This window comes from Mastigoproctus giganteus, chromosome 2 (genome assembly GCF_048544385.1).
Source record: "Mastigoproctus giganteus isolate SK-2022 chromosome 2, ASM4854438v1, whole genome shotgun sequence".
Classification (NCBI taxonomy): Eukaryota; Metazoa; Arthropoda; class Arachnida; order Uropygi; family Thelyphonidae; genus Mastigoproctus; species Mastigoproctus giganteus.
The window spans coordinates 267,284,686-267,304,012 of record NC_143576.1 but is presented as its reverse complement, the minus strand read 5'-3'; the positions used below and the strand labels follow the sequence as shown (position 1 = coordinate 267,304,012).

Sequence of the window (19,327 nt, the reverse complement as noted above, 5' to 3'; positions counted from 1 at the left end):
GATTATTACTTCCTTGAATGCTTCCCATTTTTAGACGCCTCCATGGGCAGGAGCAGAAGTGCGTAGCACATGCTTCTTGATTTGAGCCTGTGACCACCAAATACTGAGGATGCGGAAAGGTCAGGGAATGATTGCCACATATCCTCCTGAGCAATATGGCCTTAGTTGCTAATGCTCCTAAAAATCACATAACAAACAGCTGCTCATTTAGAATTTGCAGTAGTTAACATCAGTTGGTCCTACTGTATAGAATTTAAAATCTGTCTGAGACCACTGTAGTCACCTTTATGAAAACAAAAACCCTTCCCTTTACCCCCTAATGGTAATTACATCTTTAAGTAAATCCCACATCAGTACACTGTGATCACTGCCAACTAGTGGTTCTTTTATGTGAAGATTCTTAATGCATGATGAATCACTGCTGATAATCAGTTTTTAACTTATAAAAAAAAAAAACTGCTTTTATAAATGGTTTCTGTATTAATGAGAACATTTTGGTTGGAGAGAGAGGGATGCTATGTAAGGAAAAATTTCTTATTCGAACTTTTAATTGTTTCAGAATCACCTAAACAAAAATGTCTGTTGGGGTTATGAGAAAAATTGTTCCAGTGAAAGACAGTATTCTAGACCTATATGTGATGGTAATAGTCGTGGATGGTAAGATTAGTTTTCTTAAATGTTTTTTTTTTTATATATATATACAGTATATATGAATAACACAATTATTAACAAATAAAGATTTAGTTGTATATACATAAAGGTATGATTAGAGGTATGGTAATTCTTAGAGAAGAAGAAGGCAGTATTCTTTAATACAACCTTGGGGAAGAGATTGTATTAAAGAATTAGACAGTTATCAGATATTTTCAATAATAATTTCATTAATCTTTAAATGGCAAAGGGCAAAGTACCTATACGTCTTTTCTTTCAAATTTAGACAAATATGGTATCAAGGTTAATCTTTTGAGGAGAATAAAAAGTTTGCATAAAAATGGAAAATCTGCCCTGAGGATTGAAGGAAGCATTAAAAATTATTTAAGATTAAACTTGGAATGAGGCCTCAAACTAGGCAGTAGCCTTAAACTAGGCATTTAAGTGGAGTAAGTAAACTAAATGCTAATGCATTCTTACTCTTTCTTGGACAACATACTTAAGGAGAGAAACTTAAATTGAAAAAAAATGTTGCAAGATAGATGCACAAAAATTTTCTTTTACCCAGAGAACATTTGATTGTTGCAGAAGGTGTTTTGGCAGTGAATGGTTTGAATAAATTTTAACAAGAATTAGAAATTATTAGAGGGGAGGGACAGCTGTCACAGGTAGTTTATTTTTGTTTGATACTGTAATGAGTGTGCTTTCTTGTCATTTGTCACTGCTAATAATACTACTAATACTATCAAAGAAAAAAACTAAGAATTTTTACAAAATTATCCACCAATTAGAAGCTGGAAATTCAGAAGGCAAACAGCAGGATACCATCACTGTTGCTGTAGCTTTTAAAGGAAGTGGATTGATGAATTCAGTTCACTTCTACTTTTTAATGAAGTATTTTGGCATCATTTAGAAAGGTCAACTCAATGGACACTGCTCTTCGTGGACTAATAATGTTAGTGTAGTCCCATAGGGTTCAGTAGTTGGTGTTTTCTATATTTATTAATGATGTTGATGAGGGTATATCAGGCTTAATGCCTAAGTTTGCATATGGTATAAAGGTTGGCAGGGTAGTTAACAACAGTAATGAAGGTATATTGCTACAGCAAGATCTAGAAAAATTAGGCAGATGGGCTGAGAAATGGCAGTTGAAGTTTGACATTGACAAATGCAAGGTGCTACATATGGGTAGCAGTAATCACAGAATAACATATCAACTGTGGTTCTACATTCAGGGTAGTGGAAAATGAAAAGAACCTGGGAGTAATTGTAGTCTGATATGAAGTTCTCTGAGCAGTGCGGACAAGCTGCCAGAACAGCTCGTGGGGTTTTGTCAATGATATACAGGAATTTTGATAGCAGGGATAAGGAGGTGATTGGTGATTACCTCCTTAACCCAGCTGGGGGGGTGGGGCAGGGTAAGGTAGGTAACACAAATGAAAAAAGGAAGTATTGTTCCAGATTAAAACTAGTTTAAATTTCAAAATGTACCTCGTTGGAAAGAATATATAATTGCTCATGTAGAAAAACTTATGTCTTATAAAATAACCCGTCTTGTTGAATAGATTCATACTTCCTCTCTCTCTTGGTCAATCAAAATGAAGAATATATAAATGTTGAATTCTGGAATGAAGAGTTGCTCAGGTACCAAGGGTGAGTATGAGAAAGCACTCAATAAGAAAGGTAGACCCTTTTGTACTGGGTAAACTTATCAACCGTGTGATACTACACTCAGGGTAGTGGAAAATGAAAAAGACCCAGGGATAATTTTGCAGTCAGATATCAAATTCTCTGAGCATTGCAGACATGTAGCCAGGACAGCTCACAGGGTTTCGTCAGTGATATACAGAAATTTTGCTAGCAGCAGCACCACCACCACCACCACCACCACCACCAGTAGTAGTAGTAGTGGCATGTGATGCAAGAAAGCAAGTGTATGAGATTATGCAGCATCAGCCAAAAAAAAAAAAAAAAAAAAAAATTTACAAAACAATTCCTTCTAAATGTTTGTCCAGTTCCTCTTTAAATTTATTTAACCTGTCAACTTCCACGACAGATGGAAGTTTGTTCCAGCAATTAACCACCCGCTGGCTAAAGGCAAATTTCTGCACATCTATTCTACATCTGTGTTTCCTCAATTTGAATTTATGCCCCCTTAGGTTTGTAATCTGAACAAGTGGTAGAATCCCATCAGAATTCAGCATGCTCAACCCATTCAAGGCCTTATACACCTCAATCAGATCACACTTTCTAAAGTAATGGAGAAATCAATTAACCGGCAACTCTTAAACTACCTAGAAACCTTCCGTCTGATCAACGATCGCCAGTATGGATTCCGTCAGTGTCGATCCATTGGTGATATTCTGGCTTATGTTACCCATTTATGGACTAATTCAATGGAAAGGTTCAGTGAAACACAAGTAATTGCTCTTGACATCTCAAAGGCTTTTGATCGTGTTTGGCATAAAGGTCTTCTAAACAAGCTTCCATCTTATGGATTGCCAACTGTTTTTAGTAATTGGTTATCCAGTTTTCTCTCTGATCTCTCACTGAGGGTGATGGTACATGGCTCTCTGTCTTCTAACTTCTCCACTAATGCTGGTGTCCCCCAAGGTTCAGTTCTTTCCCCCACTCTTTTCCTCTTGTATATCAATGACCTTCTTCCATTGACTGGAAATCCTATCCATAGTTTTGCCGATGATAGCACATTGCATTCAACTTTCCATTTTGAGAAACCTTGTCCTGCTCAATCAGCTTCAAGTTCTCGAAAATCTGCTGCCAATTCCTTAAATGCCGATCTTCAGGTAATTCTCCAGTGGGGCAAAGACAACTTAGTTGATTTCAACCCTTCTAAAACTCAGTCTTGTCTTATATCTCACAAAAAGGATTCTTCTGTTTCTATGCTTATCTTTAGTGACACTCCGATTTCTGGGCAAAATGATATATCTCTTTTGGGTATTACCCTGACTTCTAATCTCTCTTGGCACAAGCACATTATAAATATTGCTTCCTCTGCATCTAAAAAACTTGGTTTTCTCTTTCGCTCTCGGCGTTACTTTTCTTCCAAACAGCTGCTCACTCTGTATAAATCGCAAATCCGCCCCATGGAATATTGTTCTCACATCTGGGGTGGTGCCCCCAAAACCTCTCTCAGGCTTCTTGATTCCATTCAGAAGAGGGCAGTTAGGTTAATTAATGATTCATCTCTAACAGAGTCTCTCCACTCGCTTTCTCATAGACGTACTGTTTCTGCTGTATGCCTCTTCTACAGATACTTCCATGGGCACTGTTCTTCTGAATTGGCTTCTATAATTCCCGCTCTCATTTTCAAAACAGTCCGAACATGTGCCACCACCAGCCAACATCCATTTACTGTCCAACTTCAAACCCACAGAACCAACTTTTCGTCTTCCTTGTTTATTCATTCAACTGCCGTTTTCTGGAACAACCTTCCTTCATACGTATTTCCTGAAAATTACAATCTACAGAAGTTCAAGTCCAACAAATATCTTTTTTCATCTTCTCAACCTCGAACCCAAGCACGGTACTAAGTACTATAGGTTCTAATACCTCTCGTGTTTGGGGTTCTCATAAAAAAAAAAAAAAAAAAAAAACCTCGCAGGTACCTAGTCTCCAGCGATTGAAATTTGCAGAACTTAAGCCTCTCTTGGTAAGAGGATCCCTTCGTTCCCCTCACCAATCTTGTTGCCCTTCTCTGTACACACTCAAGCAAATCTACATCCTTCCTAAGATGAGGCCTTGAGACCTGTACGCAGTACTCAAAGTGTCGCCTTATACAGAGGGACAATCACCTCCTTTTCCCTGCTAGCAAAATTCCGGTTTATCATTGACAAAACCGCATGACCTGCCCTGGCAGCCTGTCTGCATTACTCAGAAAACTTCATATTTGACTGCACAGTTACTCCCAGGTCTTTTTCATTTTTTTCCACCTTAAGTGTAGTACCACACAGTTGGTACGTTTCTCTGGGGTTGCTTCTACCCATATGCAGCACTTTGCATTTGTCAAGGTTAAACTTCAGTTGCCACTTCTCAGCCCATCTGCCCAAATTTTCTAGATCCTGTTACAGTAGCACACTGCCATTACTGTCATTAACAACCCTGCCAACCTTTGTATCACCTGCAAACTTCAACACTAAGCCTGATATACCTTCAACAATATCATTGATAAATATACAAAACAACAGTGGACCCAACACAGACCCCTGTGGGACTCCACTAATAACATTAGTCCACGAAGAGCAGCACCCTTTGTCTTCTCCCACTCAACCATCCTTTTATCCATTGTAGCAACTTACCCTTAATACCATTCTGCTCCAATTTGTACAGTAGTCTTCCATGTGCAACAGTGTCAAAAGCTTTCCTGAAATCCAAGTATATGATATCAAAATTATTTTTTGCATCCAGTTCCTTTGTAACCACATCATAATATCCAATCAAATTTGTCAGAAAAGACTTTCCCTTAACAAACAGTGCCTCCATAGCTAGGTGGGCAGGAGCAGCAGTGCATAGCACATGCTTCTTGATTAGACCGCGTTTCGAGCCCATGACCACCAAATACAGAGGATGTGGAAAAGTCAGGGAATGACCACCGCATATCCCCGGAGCAATATGGCCTTAGTTGCTAATGCTCCTAAAAATAACAAGCAGACACAACAACAAACCCTTAACAAATGCATGCTGTATCTGAATTATTGCTGCAGTTTTGTCTAGATGATCCTGTAATGCATCTTTAACCAGTGGCTCCATTATTTTACTCGGAACAGAAGTTAGACTAACTGGTCTGTAATTACTCGTGTTAACCTTCGATTGCCCTTTGTGAATTGAGGATACATTTGCATATCTCCAGTCCTTGGGGACTTCCCGAGTCCAAGGATGCTTCCATGATTATGGCTAACGATTTGCTTACTTCCTTTGCTGTCTCCTTTAATATAACTGGATAGTTGCCATCCACCCCAGGTGCCTTTCTTATGTTTAACTTCAACAATTTCTCCTCCACTTTGCTCTCAGTTATTACAAAATCATTAAGCACCCTGCTACAATTTGATAACCTACTGGCATTTTCAAACCTTAATAACTCCTCATGTGTGAATGTAGATGCAAAATACTCATTTAGTTTGTTTGCTATCCGAGCAGGATCATCAACAGTCAAACCATTGATATCAAGTGGACCAATCAGATTCATCCCCTTCCTTTTAGAGTTTTTATAAGCAAAGAAATCCTTGCTGTTTTTCTTAGCATCCTTTGTCAAAAGATTTCTCGTAATCTGCCTTCACCTGTGTAACCTCCTTTATGACTTGATTACAGACTAGCTTGTACCTGGCATAGGCTTCTACGTCGCCTGATAATTTATATGCATCCCATGCATTTTTCTTCTCTGCCACGAGTCTCATTAGTTCATTTGGCAACCATTTAGGCCTAAACCTTGAATAATATTTCTTAATAGGTATGAAACTTTTAGTAGCTTCCACGATTATTTCCTTGAATGCTTCCCACTTAGAATTTGCTGTTATCAACATCATCAGTTGGTTCCACTGTACAGAATTGAAAAACTGTCTGGGACCACTGTAGTCATCTTTACGGAAGCAAAAATCCTTTCCTTTGCCCCTGATGGTAATTGTATCTTTAAGTAAATCCCACATCAGTACACTGTGATCACTGCCACCTAGTCTTTATCTGCAAATTCGTATTACTCGAATGATCACTGCTGATAACCAGTGATAAGGAGGTGATTATCCCTTTGTACAAGGCCACGGTTAGGCCATATCTTTATGGTATACAGGTCAGAAGGTTTCACTTTAGGTAGGATGTAGATCTGTCGGAACAAATTGCAGCATCTGGAGACTAGGCACCTGCAGGGTGACCTGACTGATGTGTTTAAGGTCTTGAATGGATTGAGTAACTTGAATGTGAATGGCATTCTTCCTATTGCTGAGACTATTTGAGGGGTATAAATTTAAGTTTAGGAAGGATGGTTGCAGGATAGGTGCATGAAGTTTGCCTTTAGCAAGTTGGTAGTTGATTGTTGGAACAGGCTTCCATCTGTTGTGGGTGTGGACTTGGGAGCAAATCCTTTGGATTGGAGAAGTGCTAAAGTAACAATACATAAAGGTGGTTCTAAGTAAACATTGAACATTGGCGAAGTAAACATTGGCAGTGAGCTAGATGATTTTCTAATAACTGAGAGGAAAGTGGAGGAGAAATTGTTGAGGATAAACATAAAAAAGGCACCCGGGGTGGATGGGATCTATCCAGTTATATTAAAGGAGGCAGCAAAGGAAGTAAGCAAACCCCTAGCCATAATTATGAGAGCTTCTTTGGACTCAGGGGAGGTACCCATGGACTGGAGATGTGCAAATGTGACCCCAATTCACAAAGGAGGATCAAAGGCTGACACAAGTAATTATAGACCTGTTAGTTTAACTTCGGTTCCAGGAAAATTAATGGAGGCACTGGTTAAAGAAGCACTGCAGGATCATCTGGACAAGAATTCAGTTATAGCTCAGACACAGCATGGGTTTGTTAAGGGCAGGTCTTGTCTGACCAATTTGATTGGATACTATGATGTAGTCACAAAAGAACTGGATGCAGGGAATAACTTTGATATTATATATTTGGATCTTAGAAAGGCTTTTGATACTGTTGCGCATGGAAGACTGCTGCACAAATTGGAGAAGTGTGGCATTCGAGGCAAATTGCTGCTATGGATAAAGGGATGGTTGAGTGGCAGAAGACAGAGAGTGGTAATCAATGGACACTGCTCAACGTGGACTAATGTTATTAGTGGAGTTTCTCAGGGTTCAGTGTTGGGTCCATTGTTGTTTTCTGTATTTATAAATGATATTGATGATGGTGTATCAGGCTTAATGTCCAAGTTTGCAGACGATACAAAGGTTGGCAGGGTTGTTAAGGACACTACTGATACTATGCTGCTGCAACAGGATCTGGAAAGGTTGAGCAGATGGGCTGAGAGGTGGCAAATGAAGTTTAACATTGACAAATGTAAAGTACTACATATGGGAAACAGTAACCCCAGATCAACGTATCAACTCTGTGGTACTACGCTGACAGTGGTAGAGAATGAAAAGGACCTGGGGGTAATTGTGCAGGCAGATATGAAGTTCTCTGAGCAGTGCAGACGAGCTGCAAGAGTAGCTCATGGTGTCTTGTCAATGATATACAGGAATTTTTCTAGCAGGGACAGGGATGTGATTATTCCCTTGTATAAGGCATTGGTCAGGCCACACCTTGAGTACTGTATACAGGTCTGGAGGCCTCATTTCAAGAAGGATGTAGAGCTGCTGGAACGAGTACAGAGAAGGGCAACAAGATTAGTGAATGGAACAAAGGGTTGCTCTTACGAAGAAAGGCTTAAGTTTTGCAAATTACAGAGCCTGGAGACTAGGCATCGCCGAGGTGATCTGATAGAGGTGTACAAGGCTTTGAATGGCTTGAGCATGCTCAATGCCGATGGAATTCTTCCTCTTGCTCAGAATAATCACCTGAGAGGGCATAAATTCAAATTGAGGAAGGACGGATGTCGGATAGATGTGCGGAAATTCGCCTTTAGCCAGCGGGTAGTTGGTTTGTGGAATAGACTTCCATCGCTTGTTGTTGAAGTTGATAGCCTAAACAAATTTAAGGCTCAGCTGGACAGGTATTTCGAACGAATTGAGGGGTGAAATGGGAGTAGTGGTTGTTTTTTTTTTCTTTTTTTTTGGCTGATGCTGAATAAGCTTGCTTTCTTGCATCATATGCCTCTACTAATGCTAATGCTAATGCTAATGCTAAGAGTGAAGTTAGTAACTACAGACTGGTTAGTCCCAACCCAGTGGTAGGGAAAATCTTAAAGGCAATGATTAAAGGTGCAATCCATGGACATTTAGATAAAATGGCATTCTGAAGGATACACAGTGCAGTTTTGTTAAAGGAAAATAATGTTTAACAAACCTGATAAACTATTTTGACACAGTTACCCATGAGCTGGATATAGGAAACAATTTGAGCAATGCATTTGACCAATCTCTTGTGAGAAGTTACTATATAGACTGCCAAATGTTCAGATTATTGTAAAATTCTAAGATTTATTACAGGATGGCTTAAGGGCAGAAGGCAGAGGGTTGTGATTAATGGATATTTTTCAGCTTGGTAAAATATCAGAAGTGGGTTTTCCCAAGGATTGGTTCTTGGACCACTGTTGTTTCTGATTTTCATAAACGACATTGATGAAAGATAAAGGGCACTATGTCAAAATTTGCAGACAATGTAAAGATTAGGAGAGTCGTTAATCTTGAAGGACCACTGCTTGGTACTCCAAGCAGTTCTCCTTCAGAAGGGCATACCCACAGAATTTCTGGGGATAGCCCTAGACACAGTCAACAACATCAAAGCTTAAAGGAAAAAAAGTTTCCACAAAACTCCACAAGTTATGGCAAAATAATTGAGAGCAAGAAACCGGAAGTGCTGTCACCAAAAGGTTTCTGCGATAGGTGGCTATGGTCAGTCCAAAGCCACCAAAGTGGTATGCCCCGGGACTCTACATAACCTATATTCTGACTGGTCATGGCTCCTTAAAGACAAAACTTACTTCCTTGGGGTTGACTGATGATCCAAACTGTACCTACAGCAAGAGTGAAGACTGGGCACACATTCTATATATAATATATGATAGTATATTATATATAGTATATGATAATTCTAATATATGATATTTCTAGAACACAATTAATAAGCAGAAATTGGCTCCCTTCTAAGTGGACAAGAACACTTATTTATATTAGAAGAAAATATATACAAAGCTTTTGTAAATAGAGGCAGACTAGTTCAAAATTTTTACCAGAGAAGACTTGTAGCATCCTCATACTAGTGTGTATAGCCAAAATCACGGCAGCCTTCATTTGTCCCCGGCCCACCATGGGTTCTCCCTGGTAAGTCTTATGGCCAGTCCACTTCTGTTTGAAAACTACACTTAAAGAGTATTCGAAATAAGAGGAAATCTGCAAAGACAGGCCCTACAACCTCCCCACAGCCAAGTAATAATCACTAGCCAACACTGCCTATGTCTCCCACCACACCCAGATGATGACATCTAAATCTGGTAGGGTAGTTGTATCAGCATTCTATACAGATACCTGGCTTTGACAACTACTGGATTGGTAATAGGGCCTAACCCCTCCCTCCTCTGGGTCACCCTGCTTTGTTGTGGGAGCCCTGGAGTCCAGGGGCTGCCAGTAGTGATCAGAGGGGAGGGTGAAGTTCATGCAGCCAGGGAGGCACCTCAGCTTAAAAATAATAGTAAGCTGAGATACCTGGGGTGCAATGTAGAGAGAAAGAGATGGATGAATGGAATGAATGAGAGAAAGTGACTGAATGATTGGATGAGAGCAGAATGCGAGTAGTATGAATGTACTAGGTGCTCACTGACTGTGACAATGTGTAAGTCTGTAGAGTAATAGTGATTGTGGTAAAAGGGAATGAATGTGAGTTATGGTGAGTGGAAGTGGACCAGTAGGATAAAAGTGAGTGACCAACTCTTATGGTAAATGGGAATAACTGATGTGAGTGAATGGGATTGGGTGAAAGAAAACACACTTTACATTTTGATGATATACTTAGTATGGATATTTTTATTAATAAGTTATAAGTTTCTTTGTTATTAGTTTTATAAGTACAGGCAGGAGTTACCCCCCCCCCAATTGGTAGTTCCTGCTTTTCAAGTTTTTGCCTTAAGAGTTCCTGGGTTTACGGAACCCAGGCACTCAATAAGAGAGGAACTTTTTTTTTTTTTCAAATATAGAGTACAGTCGTCCCCTAATTTGCACAGGGGTTACATTCCGGGAAAACACTGCACAGTCAAAATACGCGCAATGTGAAACAGTTTATACGACATAATGAGGGTTCCATACCTGTACGCAAAAAAAAAAAAACATGTGCAAAAAAAATTAAATGGAAAAAAATTGTCTTCATTCAGTAAGAAAAAAAAAAGAAAAAAAATTAGAAACATGTCTATAAAATTAATCTTTCTAATATTTACCTCTAGATTTTTAATCTAAATTCATTGCTTCTTCATTGCTGTTTTCTTGTGATAAACTTGCAACAGTATCCAGCACTTTTTGAAAAAAATTAGTTAAAATTGTTTGCTTAGAAGCATGCAATTTTTCTCTATAAATTTCTTCATAAGGAACTAAAGCTAATGGTAAAGTTCTGCAAAAATTTAAACTCCTCCAAATTGGGATCCCTATCCACAGCTTCTTGGCTAAGCTGATTTGCAAGTCTTAAAAACTCAGCTAGTCTCTTTGCAGTCAAACTTTTGTGTGCATATTCTTCGTTTTTATCATTTTTGTTATCTTCTACTTCACATTGCGAAAAATATTGTTCACTGATAATCGTTCTCTATGAGATTCAAGGACTTCTGTGATATCTGCTAGTTCCAGTTCTTCAAATCTCTCTCCGCTAATCATTTTGCCAGTTCTCACAATCTCAACTACCTCCGGCATTTCAACCATGGCTTCTTTATGGCCACAGCTTTTTCCACACTGCATTCATTGTTGAGTTCTTAACTTCACCCCATGCGAGTTCAATATTTTTTACAGCATCAAAAATGTTATAATTCTGCCAATAATCTTGAATTGAAAGACTGCCTATTCCATCAGTAGTTTCAACCAATTGTAAAAAAGATCTTCTTAGGTAATAAAGTTTAAAGGAAGCTATAACATTTCTGAATTAACAAATTTATTTCTGAATTAACAAACTTGTATTCACTGGAAGAAAGGTAACTTTCACATTTGGGTGCAGATCAGACAGATGTGCAGGATTTCTGGGCATTGTCAAGAATGAGCAAGATTTTGAATGCTATGTTCTTCTTCAGGCAATATTTTTTTGTTTTGATGCAAAAGCAATTTAAACACCAATCCTTGAAGATTTGAGCTGTCATCCAGGCTTTTTTGCTCAATTTTCAGTGAACTGATAAGGAGCTTTTTGATATTCCTTTAAAAGCACGAGGATTTTCTGACATATAAATTAGAAGTGGTTTACACTTAAAATCACCCTCTGCATTGCCACATAACAAAAGTGTTAACCTATCTTTTGCAGTTTCGAAACCTGGGGCAGTTTACTCTTCTTTTGAAGTGAATGTTCGGCTTGGCATAAGCTTCCAAAATAAACTGGTCTCATCAACATTAAACACTTGACTTACTAGATAGCCCTCAGTCGCAATAACATTCTTGAAAGTTTTCAGATACAATGAAGCAGCTCCCATATCTGCACTGGCTGCTTCAGGTGCCCACAGATGCAGTGTAGAAAGAAAGAAAGATACCGAGTGTGCAAAACGAATGCTGAATGTGTGTGTGAAGGATTACACATTTATACACTTGAAATAATATTTATCTAGATATTATGTAGTTAGTAATCCTTATGTTAATCTATATGCTATGTATCTCCTTATCTTAATTTAAGTACACTACATACCATTGCATCCCCCCCCCCCCCAGTGTGTGAAAGAAGAATAACAGGGAAAAAAAATCATCATAGAATTCAAAAAAAAAAAAATAATAATAATAAATTATAAAAAGAATATGTAAGAAAAAATCTTAAAATAGCATGAATGAAAGCTGAATGTAATAAATTGCATTTCCCCTACCTCCCTCACTGGACAGACTGATGGGCATATGGCCACATGCAGACATCATGCTGTGACTCCTTAGCTAGCATTATGCGGGTTGCTGACACTGGCCAGCGTGGGACAGAACCCCTTCCAAGCACTCCAACGTGGGTATTTCAGTCCTACCACCTGGAGTGGTTGTTCTCTCTCCCCCCCCCCCCCCCCCAATTGCCAGTGGGTCACCCCACTGTCAACTTTTAACTCTCACCCCTGGAGCAGGATGAGCATCCTGTGTCCCCCTTCACTTCTGCTGCCCTATATCCTTCTACCACTTTATCTTCCCCCCCACTTCCTATTTCCTCATTACTCCTTCCTAAATTTCACTTTTTTTTTTCTTTTTTTTTTACTAGTTTCTCCCTGCCTGTAGCCTTGTCTACCTCAGAGTTCATCCTACCAGTGCTTCACACTCCCTACTGCCCGGCCCTTATCCTTGTGGCACTTGATGGTAAACTAGAGATTTTGTGTCAAAACACAAGCCCCCTAGGCTGAGGCCAGATGAACAAACCAACATAGCCACACTAACATTGCATGAACATGCACTAACTTACATAAATCTGGCCTTTACAGAGCATATATTCATCACATTTTTAGATGCAGATTTGGGGGAAACCACTGGAGATGCCTCCGTAGCCGAGTGGGCAGGAGTAGGAGTGCAGTAGCACGCGCTCTTTGAGTAGACCAGCGTTCAAGCCCCTGACTGCTGAATACGGTGGATCTGCCAACCCACACTGGACCAGCGTGGCAGATTATGGTCTATTTCCCTCAGCATGAATTGTTGAGGAGGCTTCCATCCTGCAGTGGGTTGATAATGGCTGCACTTTTACTTTTTTTTTTTTTTTTTTTTTTACTGGAGCCACATTACAATTAACACTATACATTATACGCTTGGGGAAGTAGAACTCCAAAATATCTTATACGCTACACTTGATGGGGTTGAATTAAAAACAGTAGAGGAAGAAAGGAATCTGGGAGTTATTACAAATATGAAGTTCTCTGAGCAGTGTGAACAGGCTGCCAGAAAAGCCCATGGTGTCCTATCAATGATGTAGAAATAAGGAAGTCATAATCTCACTGTATAAGGTGGTTGTAAAACTATGAATAATCTTGGAATAATGTGTCCACATATGGAGACCTCATCTGAAATATGACATTGACCTTCTTGAAAGGGTCCAAAGGCGGGCAGCTCGCATGGGGAGTTTGGCAAAGGGGTTGGCCGTACTAGGAAAGACTTTAATTATGTAGGCTACAGAGATTGGGAACTAGGTGCCTTAGAGCAGACCTGATAGAGGTTTATATAGCTCTGAGAGGGAATTGGAACATGAGTGAAGTTGAAATTTTCACTGTTATAAAGAATTTCAGAACTAGGGGCTATAAATTAAAATTTTGAGGGAAGAGATTTAGACCAGATTGTAGAAAGTTTTCTTATAGCCAACAAATTGTTGATCACTAGAGCAACTTACCTCTGCAGATAGTTGAGGCTGATAATTTGAAGAAATTCGCAGGTTAACCAGATAGTAACCTGAGGGAAGTGCATAATTTGTATTTTATTATGTACTTCTTTTTTTTTTTTTTTGTGACTTCCTTGCATTGTATGGCTAATACTGATACTACTGCTTCACTGAACCAAATTTTTGACTTTTTTTTTTCCAGCTATCTTGCCCTTAAATGTTTTTTATTTATATATTATTTGTGTATATTTAAAGTGTATTTAATTTCAAAATATATTGTTTTCTTAAACTGAAATATAGTTATAGATATTTTGTATATATCTTTTCCTCTCAACTTGTTTTGATACATGTATAAACGATGTAGATTATTTTTATGAGTATATGCTAACTTTTGCATTTTACTGGTCCATTACATATTATCATTCCTTTTAACATTTCTCTCTCTCTTTTTCTTTATAGGGTTAAAACAAAGGATGAACAGGTGAATACATTCTTCAGACAAGGTGATTTTGGTTATGTGAAAGAAAGGCAGCAGGAACTCTTTATTTATTGTAGACCTGAGCATTCTGTAAGCTCATGTTATTATTTTCTTCTACTATTAAGCATGATTAGTATTATAAATAAACGAATTGAGCGTTATTGAGCAAAATGAAATGAATGTCAGCAGTAAACATAACATACACATTTTTGTGACAAAAGGAAAAATGGCAGATAAATAAACAGATAGTAACTAAAATACATAAAACTAAAATTAAAACAGCAAATTTGAAGATAAAATGAGTTAAAATAATAAAGCTGAATAAAACAGTAGCATTAACAGTGCCAAAAAAAATTAACATTTCTGCATCAGCTACAAGAAATATTATTCTCCAAAGGCTACTTACATATATTTTGACTTTGGAATTGTAATAGCTGAATAATCTGTGAAAGGACTTTTTATGCATCTTCCAAAAAAAACAAAAGAAAACTGGGAGGAAAAGAAAGGGAAAAAATTCTCAATCACTCATACCTTCCCTATCATCAAAAGATCGGCTATCCAATTCTACTTTGAACTTTACCAAGCCCTTCTCCTGGACCACAACAGTGGCAAGCAATTTTTTCTAAGGATCTACAAATTGCTGCCGAAAGCATCATGAGCTCCAGCCTTCTGTTACTTCCTAATATAATATTTTTGTCACCCCTAATTCTTCTGTCTTTTACTAGTGAAAATATACCTCCCTCATTAATTTAATTCATGTGCTTCATTGCCTTTTATACCCCAATAAGTGCTGTATGAGGTGCCTAGTTGCCAAGCTTTTGCCACACAGTCCAACCTTCTTGAGCTGTTTTTCACATGGGCATTAATTCGTGCCTTGCATTAATCAGGTTACCTACAGACCTAATACAATATTGTAAATTCAGTCTCACCATTGTCTTATATGAAAGGACAGTGACATCCTTTTTCCTGCTTCCAAAGGTACATGTATAAATGATCTTGATACATGAGAGAAAGCCACAAAGTTAAATGCATTTCCTAGCTATTTGTTTACACTGCATGGAAAAGTTCATGTCTGACTGAATCATAATCCTTTCCTTAAGTGCTTTTTTTTTTAATCCTGTACCACTTTTAACTCCTCGCCCCCTAGCTTATAAGTAACTCCTAGATTTCTTCAGGTTTAAAACCTTCATTTATTGTAATGCTGAACAGCATATGTTAACCCAGTGGTTTTCAACTTTTCAAATTTTTTTTTTTTTATTTTTTAATGAAAAGCCCAAACATGAGATGAATTAGAACCTATAGTACTTAGTACCATGCTTGGGTTGGAGATTGAGAAGACTAAAGGAGATATTTGTTGACATTAGACTTGAACTTCTGTAGACTGTAATTTTCAGGAAATACGTATGAAGGAAGGTTGTTCCAGAAAACGGCAGTTGAATGAATAAATGAGGAAGATGAAAAGTTGGTTCTGTGAGTTTGAAGTTGGACAATAAATGGATGTTGGCTGGTGGCAGCACGTGTACGGACTGTTTTGAAAGAGAGAGCGGGAATTATAGAAGCCAATTCAGAAAAAGTATCTGTAGAAATATCTGTAGAAAAGGCATGCAGCAGAAACAGTACATCTATGAGACAGAGAGTGGAGAGACTCTGTTAGAGAGAAGTCATAAATTAACCGAACTACCTGCTTCTGAATGGAATCTAGAAGTCTGAAAGGGGTTTTGGGGGCACCCCCCCCTGATGTGGGAACAATATTCCATGGTAGGGTGGATTTGTGATTTGTTCAGAGTGAACAGCTGTTTGGAAAAAAAGTAACGCTAAGAGTGAAAGAGAAAACCAAGATTTTTAGATGCAGAGGAAGCAATATTTGTAAAGTGCTTGTGCCAAGAGAGATTAGAAGTCAGTGTAATCCCAGAAAGAGATGTATCATTTTGCCTAGAAATCGGAGTGTCACCAAAGATAAGCATAGGAGCAGAAGAATCCTTTTTGCGAGATATAAGACAAGACTGAGTTTTAGAAAGATTGAAATCAACTAATTTGTCTTTGCCCCATTGGAGAATTACTTGGAGATCAGCATTTAAGGAATTGGTAGTGGATATTAAGCTGATTGAGCAGAACAAGGTTTTTCAAAATGGAAAGTGGAATGCAATGTGCTGTCATCGGCAAAACTATGGATAGGATTTCCAGTCAATGGAAGAAGGTCATTAATATACAAGAGGAAAAGAGTGGGGGAAAGAACTGAACCTTGGGGGACACCAGCATTAGTGGAGAAGTTAGAAGACAGAGCCATCTACCATCACCCTCAGTGAGCAATCAGAGAGAAAACTGGATAACCAATTATAAAAAAACAGTTGGCAAACCATAAGATGGAAGCTTGTTTAGAAGACCTTTATGCCAAACACGATCAAAACCCGAATCTTTCCATTGAATCTTCACCGAATCTTTCCATTGAATTAGTCCATAAATGGGTAACATAAGCCAGAATATCACCAGTGGATCCATACTGGCGATCGTTGATCAGACGGAAGGTTTCTAGGTAGTTTAAGAGTTGGCGGTTAATTGATTTCTCCATTACTTTAGAAAGAGTAGAAGTAATTGCAATGGGACGATAATTGGATGGGAGGGATTTGTCACCCTTTTTTAGGAACTGGCTGGATATGAGCAAATTTCCAAGCAGAAGGAAATACACCTTTGGAATAAGAAAGTGAAAAAAGGAGGCAAAGAACAGGAGTATGTTCAGAAGTACAGGTTTTGAGAACAAGTGGAAAAATACCATCGGGACCTGCAGCTTTCTTAGCATCAAGATTCATCAAAATGCTTCTGATATCCTTTTGACGGAAGACCACAGGACACATTGAATGGAGCATGTTGGGAATAGTGGGAGGTGTTTTACCAAGATCATTAATACATGAGTTGGAAGAAAAATGGGATGCTAGCAGGTCAGCTTTATTCTTGGCTGAAGTGACAACAGAACCATTTGGTTTGGACAGAGGTGGGAGCAGAGATGGGCAGAAGTTGCGGCCAATAGCTTTGGCAAGAGACCAGAATGCTCGGCTACCATTAGGGCAAGAATCAAGTTTTCTACTCTTAGCCTGTTCAAACTCTAGTTTGGACTGATTAATAACTGCTTTACAATTGTTGCAAGCTTTGGTGTAGGCAGAAAATGAAACTGAAGAATTAGAAACAAGCCAATTACGATTTGCAACATTCTTCTCTTGAACAGCCTTAGTACATTTATTGGAAAACCAAGGTTTAGATAAAAGGACGAGATTTTAAAGTGGAGTGTGGGATAAAGGATTCCATTCCTGCAAGAATAATTTCACTGACACGATCTGAACAAACGTTGACGTCAGAAGTTTTGAAACAGTAATCCGACCAAGGAAGAGCAGAAAAGAAGTCTCGCAGGTCATCCCATTTTGCATTCTTGTAATGCCAAACAACATGAAGTTGGGAATAGCCATGAGATAAAGGTTCCATCGGAGAAGAGACAATCACCAAGTTGTGATCTGAAGTGCCTAAAGGACCTCTCACTTCAACCGTGTACTTAGAAAGGTTGTTTGTGAGAAAAAGATCAAGCATATTGGCTGTATAATTAGGATTGTCCGGAATTCTTGTAGGTAAATGAACAATCTGTGCTAGGTCATTAGTAATTGCAAAAGCCTCAGCATCTCGACCTGCTGGGTCAGTGTGACTAGAAAACGGAAGCCAGCTGGAGTTGTGAACATTAAAATCACCAAGGAAAATTACCTCACTGTTAGGAAAGTTGGATTGGAGAAAGTCAAGTTGCAAAGAGAGGAAGTCAAAGAGCTCCAAGTGATTAGTGGTGTTGGGAGAACGGTAGAGACAACAGATGAATTTGACACAGTGAGGTAGAGAGATTTTAAGCCAGAGAAGATCAAAGAGAGGAGATTCCAAATTTCCAAGTCTCTGACAGGGAACGGACATTGCACAAGTTCCACCTTTGAGGCGAAAGGAATCATACAGCGAATAATTTGGGCATCTGAGATGAGCAGTAGTTGAGTCAACCGATAACTGAGATTCTGTCATAAAAAGTACATGGGGTTTGGCAGACTGCAAGTGGAAATGAACATCATTGAGATTAGAATTGAGACCACGTATATTTGTGAAATGAATTAGGAAGTCCTTGGGAGGTTTAGATCTTTTCGCAGATAAGCTTGCTCTATTATTTTGACAATTCATGGTGTATTCAATAGTAAGAAAAAGCGGGTGAGACATGCTGTATGAAGTAATGAAATTTTTGGATATGGCGTACACGTGGTAAGAATATACCCAGATCCTTGACATAACGTGACCTCGACAATGCTCCCCGCATACACACTACTCGGACTCCCTCCAGTCACTATCTGGCAGAGTAGAGGTAGCAAGATTATACACTAGCTGATCCGGAAGCCTCCTAGAGAGTTACCAATAAGTTCGGTCCAGTGCACTAACTAGCGGCCAGCCTGCGAACACAATTTTAGAGCTGTACCCTCGAAATGTAAGGAATATTGGATCTCGCCACGACGTTCATCATAACCTCAAAAGTCGTCAATCATACTGCATGATGGAAAAGATAGGGAAGGGTTGACCGGAACTTAGCTCTAGAGACTAAACATGGGTTCCACCACTTCAAGCCTCCAATAAGCAAAGTGGTGGTATTTCACCGGTTGATGAGAGTCATCTACCACCTAGTATATGATATAAGCATTGAAAGATCAAAATTGAGAGTAGGAGTGTGTTATAGGTCTAATGACTCTGATGAGTATAATAAGAAACTGTGCAGGGAAATTGAGTGGGCCAATATATCAGAGTCTTATAATGGGGGATTTTAATTTCCCAGATATTGACTGGAATTTGTGGGTTGGTCACTCACACACTAGCAAGGCTTTGGTGGATTTATTGGATGATTGTTTTCTACATCACCATGTTCGGGAGGCAACTAGAGGGAGCAATACTCTTGATCTGATTATCAGTAGTGATTCTTCATGCATTAAGAATCTGCAGATAAAGGAACCACTAGGTGGCAGTGATCACAGTGTGCTGAAGTGGGATTTACTCAAAGATGTAACTACCATC

The 19,327-nt window shown here is 38.8% G+C and overlaps 1 protein-coding gene across 1 annotated transcript in view; it reads left to right on the top strand.

Annotated features, from left to right (window-relative positions):
- Nucleotides 1-19,327, top strand: part of Eogt (EGF-domain O-GlcNAc transferase) — a 257,927-nt gene that overhangs the window by 21,734 nt on the left and 216,866 nt on the right. The window contains exons 3-4 of the mRNA XM_090390322.1: nucleotides 560-657; nucleotides 14,236-14,344. Coding sequence (XP_090246448.1) covers nucleotides 560-657; nucleotides 14,236-14,344 — 207 coding nt within the window. The remainder of the gene's footprint in view (nucleotides 1-559; nucleotides 658-14,235; nucleotides 14,345-19,327) is intronic.